General features: G+C 37.6%; 1 protein-coding gene across 3 annotated transcripts in view; it reads right to left on the bottom strand.

Annotated features, from left to right (window-relative positions):
• The window catches only part of Wdr59 (WD repeat domain 59), an 81,861-nt gene that overhangs the window by 34,685 nt on the left and 31,488 nt on the right, over window positions 1-15,688 (bottom strand). For all 3 annotated transcript variants that reach the window (XM_089247123.1, XM_089247121.1, XM_089247124.1), the window contains 3 exons: window positions 15,216-15,354; window positions 10,444-10,679; window positions 8,952-9,085 (listed from right to left, as the gene is read on the bottom strand). In XM_089247123.1, the coding sequence (XP_089103249.1) occupies window positions 8,952-9,085; window positions 10,444-10,679; window positions 15,216-15,354 (509 nt within the window). The remainder of the gene's footprint in view (window positions 1-8,951; window positions 9,086-10,443; window positions 10,680-15,215; window positions 15,355-15,688) is intronic.

The following is a 15,688-nucleotide window of genomic DNA, read 5'->3' as shown; positions in this document are numbered from 1 at the left end:
GGAGCAGGATAAAAAACCGACTATATGTGAAATATAAGGAGTAATTTTTTCCTAAAATACTAAAAATTTTGTCAAAAATGGTTAGAACACAAAATTCTAAATACATTTCCTTCACAAATTAAAGTCCATTTAAAATTTTTCTGAAGTATTTGTGACTGCTAAAGCATGCAATACTCAAATTGAAAAAACCAAAATTATTTGACTTTTTTCAAAACATGGACATAAATGCTGAAGCCAAAGCAAGATTTCTGCAGCCCCTTTCCTGCTGCGGCAACATATAGCACAATAAAACAATGAAAAAAACACTAAAAAAAATTTAATTTTTTTTCAATTTCAAAAATTTTTTAAAGTTGATTCAAATGCAACACCCTACAGGCACTGGAACCTAGGAGCTCAGGTCACATAGCCCCCCCCCCCCCCAAAGCAACTTTGAGCAAAAGTCAAGGCTCTCAAATAATTCATGAACATTCAAGTTATTTATTAAATATAAAAAACATGATAGTATATACCAGACTACACATTACATGATCAATTTATAAGGAAAAAAGGAAAATAAAGAGCAATACACACTGAAGATACATTGCGCTTATATAGGCTGTACACACCATGTGACATCACACATGCAGCAATAGCAACATAATTTACATGACATTACATATGATGCCAACAAACAAAATATCTTATCAAAATGATGCTATCTGGTCATGATTTGCATGAGATCAGGAAAAGAAAATATCAAACTGTCATTGTTGAAACTGCAAAAGTAAATATTTCTCTTGCAATACAACATTCCAAAACAAGCTCTGCAGGCATGCCATCTGAAAATGTGTCTTCCTACACATAGACGAGATAGACTTGAAAGTCAGGAGGGCATGTTGATGATGATGTAAGTTAATATACAGGTTGTTCTGTTAATGGACCAACAAACTCAGAGTGTTGTTAGTAGACAGCAAGAAAAACCCATGCAGTTTTAACCTCACGCTGGAATGACAAACAGTACAATAATAACTACAAAAAGATTTATTTGATTAATTATTGCGAGAGTTTTTGGAAGTGGTGGCCACTGATGTCATTGCACAGTCTGCAATGACGTAAAAAAGATTCCCGGATGTGCTCAAAGATATCAGGTATGCTTTTGATGTCTGCCACAGCGATGACAATCCATGCTATGAGATCCTCCGTTGTGTCCACAGGCATCGCATAAATGGTGGTAACGTCAGATATGGTGAGCAAACCCACGAACACATTCAGCAATCAATTGACATCCACCTTTCGACTCCTCTCAACTCAGAGCCTGCATGCGTTTTTGACCCCCTCAACGTGGTTTGCAACACCATGTTCTATTGCAATTTTTGTTCCTCTTGACGCCTACTAGCAACCCTCTGAGTTTGTCAGTCCATTTACAGAATGCCCTGTAAACCCATATACATTAGATTAATCGGCTTCAGCTTTGACACTGGCATTGGCCCAGGGTCATAGTGTGCCTTCTCAGGGCAGACTTTCCCTTGGGGTCCCTCTTAAAAACATTATTATTATACAAAACAAATGTAAACTTTTGTGGAGTCCCCATTCAGCTTGGAGCCTCAACTGCCCCAGCCTAGTTACGGCCCTGCATTGCCTCCCTCCATATCTCCACCGATGCTACACATGAAAAACTACTAAACACAAGGGCGTAGCCAGGGGGGGGGGACTTGGGGGTCTGGTCCCCCCCCCCCGAAATGTGAGAAAATGACCGAAAAAAGGGAAAAAGATGGCCAAATCCATTGTTCTGTCACTTTGGTCCCCCCCCCGAAATGAAAGTGGCCCCCCCCCCGAACGAAATTTCTGGCTACGCCCCTGACTAAACACACTATTGATCTGTATTAACCTGATTCCACACCGGCCCTGTTGCATTGTGAATCACTACATGTATCAATAGTGGGCTCAGAGCAGAAGAGACTAGAACAGTTTTCAAAACATTTTGCTCCATCACCCCCTCCTTCTGAATTTTTTTCCTCTCATTTGACTGATCATCTTGCCAATCAGCGATCTGCCTCAGAAGACAATGCAGTCCAAATAGAATGAGCACAAATGAGAATTTCTTTACAGACTCATTATCTATGTATATAAAACCAGCTATATATATTACCAGCAGCTTTGCTTGAGGGTTGAATTTTCAGAAATCCTGCCTTAGTGTGGGTGTCTGCATTATAAAATATAATACTAACCAAATTTCATATTTATAGCTTCAGCTGTTTCGGCTCGGTGCCATGATTGCCCCACATAACTTTTGAACAGCCTTATGAGCCCCTTAGAGATTGAAATTTCAGAAGTCCCTCCTAGTGAGTCTTCACATCATAAAATAAAACTGACAAAATTTCATATTTATAGCTTTAGCGATGTAACCCAATAATCATTAACTCTCATTATAACCTTTGAACCGCTCTTTAAGGGTTTAATTTCGAAAAATCCCTTTTTAGTGAGTTTGTATATTAAAATACTGACCAAATTTCACATTTTTCACTTCAACGGTTTTAGCTTGCCATAATTTCTCTATATAACCTTTGAACCCTCTTACGACCCCCCTGTAAGTTTAAAATTTTGAAAACTCCTTATTAGCTAGTTTTTACGTCGTGACATAAAACTACTGACCAAATTTCATACTTTTCACTTTGTAACAATAGTTGGGAACCTTTGGGGAATTTGCCAAACCTGCCTCTATCTCTTAATTTTGAAACATGTTTATATAGTTGTAATTGTATAATCTTTAATAGAATTTATCTTACCTTTTATAACCGTGCACGGTTAATTCAATTAGTCTGTGATATTTGCATTGTTCATATTCCGGTAAAATGTGCGATCTTGATCACATCGCCATTTTAATTTATTGTTGCCATTTTTACTTTTGTAAAAGTTCCTATAAAAAATCTATTGTCATTTATTTATGTAAATTAGACGTTGTATTTTCCTATTGGCTGTGCTCTGATTTGTATTTTTCTGAGATGGTCGGTCGCAGGAGTTGGATCGTTCCGTATTTCCTTTTGTAGGTATAAATTCCCGCCGCCACTTGGCATTAACCGCATTCGTTCTCGCCTTTCAACTCGAAATCACATCACTTTAGGTGAAGGTGGTCGCCTTTGGGTGAGTCATCTGAAGTATGAAATAATTCGTTTATCTGTTGCTATTACATCGCCGGCTGGTTCCGGACCCATCATGCCACATCTCTAGTCAATCGTTGTCGTTCCTGTCATCGTTCATCCGTCCGTCTGAGTCCGCATCGCTTCCGATCGTCGAGTTTGCAGCTCTTCCCGCTTCGGGTCGTGACCTTCCAACAAGGTCGATGAATGGTTCCGCATCGATCATTGCTTCCGATCGTCATCTCGGCCGTTGTTTGCAGCTCTTCCCGCCACGTGAGGTTTCGTCTCGGATCGTGACCTTCCTCCAAGGTCGATGACGTCACGGCACGTGTGATCCGATAAAGATCGCCTTAACCCCTGCAGCCGGACTAGATTGATGAGACAACGGACTTGCATTGATGTACGGTATTTGAGAAATAGTTCTGTTTTTCCTAACTTATTTAATTGTTAAAGAATTAATAAATTTACTTTTGTTAAAATTAGAAATTTCTTTGAAATCATTTGTCTCTCTCCTTTGTGTATCGATTGCACCGATTTCGCCAGACCAGAATCCTGGGTAATTATGCTGGGTTGTCGCAACTTCAGTGGTTTTGGCTCAGCGTGGTTTCTCTCTATAACCTTTGGACTCCATTTAGGGGTCTAATTAAAAAAACCCTCTTTACCTAGTTCTCTACGTCATGAAATGAGACTACTGAAACGCTTTTGGTTCGGCGATGATTAATCAGTCAGGACATACAAATACAACGCCACAACAGGCAAAATGCCCAATGAGGTGGATGATAAAAAGATGCCCATAAAAATATGGATGTCACATATTTCAAAAATACAGCAACCCAATTAAAAATGCAATTAACAAAAATTATAAACAATATATACACATGATAAAATATTATACAATGCCCATAAAGAATACTTATGGTTGTCTATTTTGAGTATGGATAGCTTCTCGATTTACCCCAACATGTTTATCGTATTTCTTTTTAAATGTGTCAATTGTGTTACAATTTACTACCTCCGGGGGTAAGCTATTCCATTTATTAACAACCCTATTAGAGAAAAATTCCCTGGGACACCATAACCTTGCACTGTCCCTCACCAATCGATACTGGTGCCCCCTTGTAAAAGCAGTCGATTGGCGGTGTGCTAAAAGTTCATGATCCATCCTATCCACCCCATTGAAAATTTTGAACACTTCGATCATATCTCCTTGACACCTGCCTTCATCCAATGTAAACATATTCAAAAAATGAAGTCTCTCTTCATAACTCAAGCCCTGTGTGCCAATAAGGACACGCGTAGCTCTTCTCTGCACCCCTTCAACCAAGTCTATGTCCCTCTGTAGGTATGGTCTCCAAAACCTTACTCCAGTCCAGGACGAACTAAGCCTCGAAAAAGCAGAAGAATTACTTTAGGAGAACGCAAAGAGACCTTTCTGAAAATGAGACCAAGCATTCTATTCGCTTTTTTGACCACCGCTGAATAATGTTCAGAAAACCTAAGTCGCTCGTCAATGAGAATGCCCAAATCGGTGATCCTAGTTACATCCGGGATAGTGACACCATTCAACTCGTAAGAGAATCGTGGGTTGTTCGAACCACAATGAGTGACCATGCACTTATCAACGCTAAACATCATGCTCCATTTATTTGCCCATGCTGCAATCCTGTTTAAGTTGGTCTGGAGCAACTCCCTATCGCTTTCATTCCTGATTACCCGCCATTAGCTTCACATCATCTGCGAATTTGCTAGTAATCCCATCGACACCCTGATCGAGTTTATCGATAAAAAGTGAAAAAAGTATGGGGCCAAGAACACTTTCCTTGAGGAACTCCACTTGTGACGTCTGTCCAACCAGAGAATTCCCCGTTCACCATAACTTGTTGCGACCTACCTCTTAACCACGATTCTATCCAATTCAGCAAGTTGCCCCCAATTCCAATCTGGTGTAAACGCTTCAAGAGTTCACCATGTTGGACCCGATCGTAAGCCGTCAGGATATCAAAGTAAACAACGTCTACATTTTTGCCCTTACCCAAAGCCTTAGTCACATGACCATAGAAGCAAAGGAGGTTAGTTACACATGACTTCCCCTTCCTGAACCCATACTGGTTATCCGACAATGCATTATTCTCGTCTATCCACTTCACAAACTGCCTTTTGATGATAATTTCCAAAATTTTCGAGAGGGAGCTCGTCAAACTCACTGGAAGATAATTGGACACCGCTTCTCTACTACCCTTTTTAAATATTGGAACAACGTTAGCAAGTTTCCAATCCCTTGGGACGATACCCTCAGTAACACTACTCCTGTATATCTGTGCGACTGGCCCCAACAATTCATTAGCAAATTCCCTGAGGACCCTGGGATAGATATCTCCTGGTGCTTTGCTTGCACATACATTTCTTAGAAGATTTAGGACCTCCACGTCTTCTACTTGAATATCGTTGAGGGTTTTATTACCCCATGCAACACCCGTATATCATTACCTTCATTAAAAACAGACGCGAAAAAGTCATTGAAAGCATTACACATGCCTACATTGCTCTCTAACCTAGAGACTCCTATCGAGAGGGGGGGGCCAACCATCCCCTTACATCCATTATTGTCATATCGAAAAAATGAATTTGGGTCAGAGCCAATGTTATCTGCCAACCTAGATTCAACTTCCTTTTTACTATCCCTTATCGCTTTCTTCAACAGTCTTCTTTTATCAGTAAACAATAATACGTCACCTTGTCCACTTTTATACTCTGAATGCTCTTTTCTTTTCAAGATAAAGGTTCCGCACGATATCCGTGTACCATAGAGGGTGCGATGTACAAACACGCTTTTTTCGAACAAAGGGCATGACGTCGTGCAAAACAGAGGACAGCTTCGTACTAAATTCTTCCCATTAACTTACCACCCCTACTGATTCCAACCGGTCTTTGAAAACTTCCGCTAACCTTCCTCTCAAAACATCAAAGTTAGTTTTCCGAAAACAAGGAACCAGTCTTTTGCTATCAACCTTACCCGAGGAAAAGTTACAGTGAAATCTGACGATACGATGATCACTGGAAGAAAACTCTTCCCCCACCGAAACATGTTCAACTAGATCCCCAGAACTAGTAAGAGCTAAATTCAAAATAGCAATACCCCTTGCGGCTTCTGATACATGCTGATACCAAAACATTTTCGAGCACCAACTTGAGAAAGTCTCTTTCATACTGATCTCTAGATGAAAGGTTCTCCCAATCAATACCTGGGTAATTGAAATCCCCTAGTATGAGAACCCTCTTACGCTTACACATGTAGGAAATTTCATCATGCAATTTGGCGATGTAGTTTGGATCCCTATTCGGTGGATCGTAACAAACCCCAACAATAAGTTTATGACGTCTTTTGTTCTCAAGCTCAACCCATATGGTTTCAATATCACTTCTCTGCACGCTACACTCTCTAGCCTTCAAACAGGATTTCACTTGTATCAACACTCCACCCCCTTTCCTATCAGATCTATTTCTCAAAAAAGTATCGTATACCTGAGATGTGTAAGAAAGATTCATCCCCATCGTTTGCCCAAGATTCTGTAATGGCTATAAGATCCAGGCCCTCCACAACTATCATAGTTTCTAAAAAATCTTTCTTATTACCCAAGCTCTTGGCATTTATTAACACACATTTTAATTTGCCTGGTGATTTAGTGTCAATCGAGAAGCCATCCAAGTCAGAGGTGGGTAATTCCCCGTCAGTACTGTTGCGATTATCATTAATTAACCCGCATTCCCGTCTACGTGGTCTGGGAGTAAAAAACCTGACCTAAGACTGTCGTAAACCTCCCAGTCCCCCCCCCCCCTATTATTTAGATGGATCCCATCCGAACGAAGCCTATCGGTAAATGCGGGAAGCTCCAAGAACGTGACCCCAAGTGAGGAACAAATGTCCTTCAAACCTATATTGAATTGGTGGATCCTATTCCCATACCCCCTACTACCCCTTGGCAGCACTGGAATCACTGCCACATCTGAACTCCACTCCCTAGCGGATAATAGTAAATCCCGGTACTCTGACAGAGACTCACTAATATTTGCTTCTACCTGATTTGTTCCCACCCACAGAATCACCCGCAAGGGCAACTTTCGACGATGAAAAACGCCTCAAACGTTGCCAATCTTCCCCCCAGGAAGACAACAGCGCTCAAAACCCTGAAAATCCCTACACACTCGGTTCCCAAGTTCCCTAACCATACTAATCGCCGATGATTAAACCCCTATCACTATCCCCCTCTACCTTATCCACGACCAACCATTCACCTTCTAAACTGTCGTTGTTCGTGGAGATTGCTTCTTCATCAACAGGTGGCTCGACAACCAGAGGCTCCATTATAACCGGGCCCTCTAGCACCCTAACTTTTTCCCCTAAAGCTTCGACCTCGAGTTCCAGCCTTTTCCTATCCAAGGACCCTGTACAATTGAAACTATCAGCTACTATACCCCTAGACCAGGGAAACCTCCCGTTGCAAGCTCTACACAACACTAGTTGAGGCATACTAACACTATTGCTAAAGCTAGATGATAACAATAATTAAAAATAGGAAAATGAAAAACGTTAACAGGAAATTAAAATAATGTAAAATACATTACTATGCAAAATATACGTAAGAGATTGTACGAAAAAATTACGTAAAATAGAATGCTCAACACTAAATCACGAAGAATAAAATAAATATGTATATAAAGAATACAACACACTCTAAAAAAAGTATTAAGCTACAAAGTACAATTTTTACTTATTAGAATTAGCTAACTATCTCAAATCACACTAGTTATCGAGAGAACCTGAGAAAAAGTATACACTGTTTGCTAAACACTAACGTCCAAAAAACCTACGAATTTATATCAGAGAAGCGTTTTGTTGAATTACATGTTATTTTATATGTAGAGATAACATGTCCTGACTGACTGATTCATCACTGCCGAACCAAAACCACTGAAGCTATAAATATTTTATAGTAAAATTATAAATATTTCAATATTTTTGTTGCTCTTATTGGGTTGCTGTATTTTGATATAGTTCAGATCTGTATTCAACATCCATATTTTTATGGGCATCTTTTTTTAGCCACCTCGCTGGGCATTTCGTCTGTTGTGGCCTTTGGATTTGCATGAATTTTCATCAATTCTGGAATTAAATATTGTGGGAGTATTTTTTTCATTTATTCTCAATTTTTTATCAGGTCTGGTATTATTTCATTATTTCTTTAATTTATTTAGAATTTTCATCAATTCTAAAAGTATTTCTTTCATTTATTCTGTTTGTTCTGACTTTTCTTTAATATTCCAGAAACATCTTTCATTAATAGTAGAAATATTTCTTTCATTAAGTCTGAATTTTCATTAATTTTAAAAGTATTTGTTTTCATTTATTTTGAATTTTTCTATATATATATCAGATCATTTTACATTACCTGATAATGTCTCTCACAAGCACCTGAGATGGCAAACCACAAGGGGGGGGGGGCGAGGAAGGGAGGGAGAGAGACACACACATACATTAACACAAAAATCAGAACCCAGAAATGAAAAAAAAAAAATTTTTTTTCATGTCTGAAAATTAGCTTGGACAATATAAATCCAGTTATAAACACGAGCGGATCGTGTAATGTAAGCATTTGATTTGAAAAATCGAAGTAGTTTTTTTCAGTGAATACAAAGGAAGTTTGTATACCCAAGACTAACATGTTCTGCTCGATAACGTATATGCCCCTCATTAGGTTAATTTATTTCAAGTTTGTTACACCCTTAAAAAAGTTATATTAAATTAGTAACTTTAGATACTATGGATATGATACTTACACATAATTCTGAGCAAGATTACGACTTATTGGCATCAGTTTAGTTACACTATAAACAAGGACAGCACCACAGTTGCTTACAGTTTTGGATCCAGAAGATCTTCTGTCTGCATTGTTCTTCTTAACTTTCCGCTTCTGTAAACAAAATTATAAAAGTGGTCAATAGCCACAGTGAAATCTAAGGTGAACCCTGTGTGAGACAGAAACCTGTCTTGAACAGAATCAAAAGATAGTTCCATTTATGGATGTGCAACTTTATGAAACATGAACCTGTCTAAAATAAATTATTAATTCAGTATCTTGACATTCCGTGTTGTACAGTGTTCCCACTGTATACATAATACATAAAAACAGTTAAAATGAAATTTAGATACTATCAATAAATGGTTAAATGTTAGATAAAAGACATTATCTTTCACTGTCACTGGTCATTTTTGTCGCACCACGGTCATTTTCTGCACACGAGAGCTAATTAGACCGATACCTAAAATGTATTGCCAATTCCGAATGTCAGGATTGTTTTTTATACTCATCGAGAGCTTGGTCCGCTAACCCCTCAATGGAGGAACTCCCTGAGGTAGCAACTTTTTGCTGCGGTCAAGTCGCCATTTTTTGTTGTACCCGTGTCAGGAAAGTTTTCTGACGAGGACGAACGTTCTCATGTGTGGGTTGAAAATTATGACTGGTAATTTAAACAATTTATTTAGAAATGCATGTTCAAACATATTATTCTTTCTATGTATCCACACACAAACCAGGGTTACTTAACAGTCTTGAAACTAAGTAACAAAAATGCAAATGGATGTCACATAATTTTAGAATGACTTTTTCTCATACACATTTCAATGTTCTCTTGTTGAGCTTTAACCTTCCATAATTTACAACTCATTAGTAGTTTTCTTGAATGATTCAAACTAAAATTCATTTCATTTAACACAGCACTAATTTCTAATACATCAATTTACACTTCAAACCTGTATTTGTGTTGAAAATATCTATTTTTATAGCATGACACGCTGTGCCCTAGACGTGGGACATTTTTTTGGTTTACAAAATATTTTTTCATACAAATATTATTGAGATTAATGCTTTGAGAAAATTCATAGGTAAATATAAGTAATAGAGGGATATTCATGATTTTTTTTTCAGATAGATTGATTCATAACTTTTAGAAAAAATAAATAAAAACTTCAAAAGTGGTGCACTGTGCCCTACCTTCCCCTAGACTGTGTTTCACAATTCTACAATTGGGCCATGGACCTCTAGGGACCAGGCATCCTCAATTGGGAACCGATGTAATAGACTGTGACCATTCCTCTATTTTGGAGCCACTTGCAACAATAGATACTTTGCAATAAATTTGACAAAGGAGGACAATAAAAAAATTATGTACAGCTGAAAGTGAACTTTAAAGATCATTAATATTAAATTATGTTAATTGTTTTCCATTAAAGCACTAAAACAGAAAAAATAAAACTATGATTTAAATTCACCCTGTCTTGATGATAAAATGAAGATATTGAAACTGTTGCATCACCAGCTGGACTATGTGTAATAGGTGGATAAACTAAATTATACTGTGCTGGTGATGATGATGTTGCTCTTGATTTCATAGGCAAAACATGGGAACTCAAGTAAGCGGCAAGGGCAGAAAGTGACCGAGGTGTGACATCTGTAGGAGCATTTATTCTTTGTAAATGGGGAGGTCGAGTGAAGACAACTAGAAGATCTGTAAAAAAATTAAAATAAATGCATAGTTAAAAAAATGCTAAAGTAATTATATAAAATTAATTTATTGTTTCATTTCATTTTCTGTGTGCATATTTTGTAATAAGATTAATTCATTTAAAAATTGCGACAAAATAAATTTCTAACAGCACTCTTTTACTATACTATATAATCAACGTACCCTCTGTGAAGTTCTTTTACCTGTATAGACCCATTATTAATCTACATGAAACATTTTGACACCTGCACAAATGACAGAACAACATTCTTCTGCTTAAGTGAACAACTTACTTACTTTCTTCTACAAAGTGAATTTCTTTTGCGAGACAGAAACTCTGCGCGTGTAGAAGCATTCTCAGTTGTATGCAGCTTAGAGGGAATGCTATCATAAATAGGCATATTTTTAGACTGATTGCACTGTATACAGAAGCCTTGTTGCATTTTTCAGTCACCATCAAGTTTTTAAAGGTGATGGGACTTCTGAGGTCATATTATGCCAATTGAAGCATTAGTTAAAAGCAAATGACACAGTATTAAAAAAAATAGGATTTAATGTTATCAGAGTATTAGATGCTGTTATAGACTACTCTACACAAAGACAGGCTTACTTACTAAGAGACCACAACCTAAGTCAATTACCATAATGGAATTTGGTATTGTTTAATCTCCAAAAAGGTTGCTGTGCTGAAATTTTGTGTTTCTTTGTGAAACCTAACAGTTCAAGCATGCAGGTGTATATATGCTGATATATATCTTAGAAAATGGAAGTGAGAAAATGACGCTGGATGCTTGTCGACCCATGATGCTTGTAGTTGATTTTTCTGAACTGAATTTAAATGCTGTTGCTCCTCGTGGCAAGACTTTTTTTGAAGGGGAGACCAGTTTGCATTTGGCACCTCAATGTTGGAAAAAAAACAGAAAACCAACTTCAGCCATCTATCCATGGGCGGAGATACGGGGGGGGGGGGGGCATTGTTCCCTCAGCATCAAAGGTGGAGTCGACTGATCTAATGTATATATGTATTGACATCATCATCATCTTGCCCCCCCAGCAATAATGACCGTGCCCCCCCCCCCAGACTTCCAAGTCTATCTCCGCCTATGCATCTATCTATACGTGGAGCATATAATTAAGTCCTTATACATCTTTTACTTTGAACCAATGAGATTTTAAAGATACACTGTTAATTATATTAAATTCTCAAGGTTATGTTTTAGTTTTTTTCTTTCATTATATCACTATTCTCTGACAGGTGTGCTTGTAATGTATTCCCCCTTTTTATGATTTTATTTTATCTGTGCATTTTTGATTGTCATGTATTTTTCAAAAAATAAAACCAAAGAAAGGGGAAATTTTTCTGTTGTTCTTCTGCTTTCTCTCTCACTTAGAAGGGAGAAGCAAATTTGAAACTATTTTGCGCAGAGCACAGAACTTAACCCCTTCACCTACAAGCTTTTGCGAACAACTTTAAAGTTGAAATATCAGCAATAAATCTAAAAATACTGGTTTTTTGCATGATAAAAATAGAAGGGAAGGGAGGAGTGTAGTAGATTTCTTTTTTTCCCCCATCTTCTCTTTCTTCCTCTCATATACAGGGTATCCCATAAGAAGAGGTACAAACTTTCTAGGAGGAGGTAGAAGACATCAAAAGGATTAAGAATTGCATAGGAACTTATGACCACCACTACTACTACTACTGAACCACACTTGCATTTCATCCATATTCCTCAGCAGAACTTTTAACAAATTGGTATATGTTGGAATGTGTGTATTGTGAACCTAACATGAAGTTTGTTTCTGGGTAATGCTTGTTATAGTGCTGCCATCTGTTTTTAAAACTATGCGTGAAGTGTAATGATTGAATATTTGTATTGTTGTAGGCCTGTTGCTCTCTGTGGTGACACTTTTTAATGGGGAGATCAACCTGTGCATTCACTCCTTGAAGTTAGGAACCACAGAAAACCAACTTCAGCCTACCACCATGGTGGTGACAGTGGGGGTTATACCCTGGGTCTTCATGATGCAAGTCCATCACTATGACCAAAGTGGCAGAATCCATGATTGGAAATGTCATGGTGCATTGCTAGGTAGCATAGACCACAACAGCGCTGGAGTGGAAATATGTGATTTTTCTCTTTTTTCTGCTAGCCCCCTATTCAAACACCATTGCATGTTCCTCCTAAGGTGACTACTGCTGGAATAAAAAAAAAAAAGTATATTTCCACTCCAGTGCTGTTCACAGCATCGTCTAGCAACATACGATGATCATTTGATCATTTTTGTCCCACCAGTCATTTTCTGCACACAAGGGCTAATTAGACTGGGACCTACAATTTATTGCCAATTCCGAACAGCAGGCTTGTTTTTATACTCATTGAGAGGTTGGTGCACTAACCCCTCAATGGGGGACTCCCTGCGGAAGCAATTTTTTCTGCAGTCATGTTGCCGTTTCTGTTGTACCCGTGTCAGGAAGGTTTTCTGACAAGTGTTACGGATCAGTATGACGTCCTTCTCTGTTACGGCTAGTTATTTAGTTTGGGGATTCTCCCGGGGGAAGACATCACATCGTCTCGTTGTAATGTTATTATATTTTTTACTTACCTGTTTCGGTGGTTGGCTGCAGACTTCCGCTGGAATAATTTTGTTTTTTTCAGTGTTTGACGTATCAGGCGTGATCGGAGAGCCTGGCCAGCTCGCCCGATTACGTTTAGCGTTGCCACTGAGAAAAATTGAAATATTTTTTGACTTTGTTTGTATGCAAATTATTTTTGTGAATTGTTGAATTTTTATCGAGAGACGGAGTGTTGCCGGTGGACGAATGGTCCTAAAGTTAAAGTCGGTTTTCGATGTATAAAAGCGCCTCTCTCGATCTCACTAATTCGTTCATTCGGGTATTCGCCTCTTGCTTTGGCTACTTGAGGTAGCCAAAGCAACACTTTTCACGAAATTTCAAAATAATATGATCTAAATAACTACCATTCTTGTTCCCAGCGGGTCCGGTGAAAATGTTTTTATGAAAACTAAATAATCAATCAACGAATCTTACAGTTCAACCCGTGACTAGTTGCCCTCTGGCAGATGAAACCTTGAATGGTTTGGTTCGTCTCGAAACTTCTGGTCTAACGCTATAGAAACATCCAGTATCTCGATCTTTGACGTTCAACTGGCTGGGCTCTGATGGACTGTCATCAATGATTGCTGGGAGGTCTACCTGAAAACTGGCTGCTGACGACTCGCTCTGAAACTTGGGACACTGTTCTTCGGTTGGTTCCACGACGTGAACGGATCTACATCGCTATCGTAACTAGTGCACTTGCATCTCTTGGTCTGCGAGAAGAAACGTGATGTCCGGCTGAATGGACATGGACTTCTGTGGTGAGATCCACGCTTTTTTATAACTAAAATTGATGTCAGAATAATGGACTTTAACGCAAAAATATTGTTTTAATGAACGAAGTCTAACTTAGTGTAAAATAACCGTTATTGTAATAAAGCGATACAAAACAACTTGTTTGTTTCCTGCTTGTTGTCTGCCTTTAACTGGATAATTCGAACAGGGCACGTAACCCCATTAAGGGATGTTACACAAGGACGAACCGGGTATAGAACTCGTGACACCTCAAAACATCCTTTGTTACTTTAGGCGAGAATCTTATTGACCTAGGCTACCGTGCCCAAAATACAATGACATTTCAGGTCATAGGTTCCTATGCAAGTCTTAATCCGTTAGATGTTCTCTACCTCCTCTTAAAATTTGTATCTCTATTTTCGAGACACCTTGTATATATAGTAAAAAAACCACATAATACATCGTGAGGGGAGGTGGAGAATCATTAAACAGGAATATAGAAAGAACATTTTTCTTTAAAAAAAGGAGAAAGAAAAAAAATTAAAATTTCATAAAATTATTTTTTTTTTTTGCATATTCTACAAACAGATACTAACAATTCAGATATATATATTTTCACAATATTTCTACTTGTACAGAAATTGTGAATAAATGCTCAGAATCATTTCTACATAATTGAAATGCAAGTTAGTTGATATTTTAATTTTATACAACAATACTTGTAGTTGATTTCCTGAAGAAAGTCTTTTTGAAACAAAAATTGAAGCACCACAAACTTCCAAACTCGTGAGTTTAAAAACTCAAGCTCTGCGGCAGATAGGCAACGAAATATGGTACTCTTATTTTTTGTAATACAGCATTATACGGTTTTGGGATTGAAATATATTTTGATGTTTTATCTGTAATTGACAATATGAAAAGGAAAAAAATATTCAAAAGACTCGAATAGTTTTGAACACAAATGAGAATTTGTTTCTTTCCACTTGGTATGTGTGATTTAAGAGTTTCACCAATAATATTCAACCTTCTACAATTGGTCTTCTTTGTACAGAGTTGAATACTTGTGCTCCTGTTATTAATTAACTGATTAATATTTCAAAAACCTTTCTAAAGAAAAACATGTGCATCAAAAAATATTTAAAAATCATAGTAAGTACTACCACCAAATTATACATTGGAATATATACCAGATCCACAGAAACGAGCACCAGAAGTTCTTGGAAAAGGTACACTGACATCTTGAAAGCCATAGAAACCGAAACCTGACAGTGCAGGCTCTCTGTGATAAGGACTATCAGAAGGGAGTTGGGTTGGCCTCTCACTTGACTAAATACAAAATCAAATCTAATTATTAACAATATTAATAAAAAAATAACTAGAATAAATACCTCATATAGAGATCAGATTTTATGCACTAAAAATGTGGTGAAATATGCTCTGCAATTATGCACTTAAAAGGTCAAAATATGCATTAAAATCACAAAATTTGTGCTGAAAAACACAAATTTGTGCGAAAAAAATTATGAAAAGTTAAAAATTGTAAAATATGCACCAAAAAAGGAGAAAATTATCTATTAAAAAAACACCATATTAACAAAAAGCAGATATATTTTTAAAATGCATATTTTCTATTTCTCAGTGCATATTCATTTACAAAAAA

This window comes from Pholcus phalangioides, unplaced genomic scaffold (assembly GCF_987345545.1).
Source record: "Pholcus phalangioides strain wild (caught in Gottingen) unplaced genomic scaffold, Ppha-v1.0 ptg000017l_1, whole genome shotgun sequence".
Taxonomy (NCBI): Eukaryota; Metazoa; Arthropoda; class Arachnida; order Araneae; family Pholcidae; genus Pholcus; species Pholcus phalangioides.
Note: the sequence above shows the minus strand (reverse complement) of the source record. Positions and strands in the feature narration are given on the sequence as shown.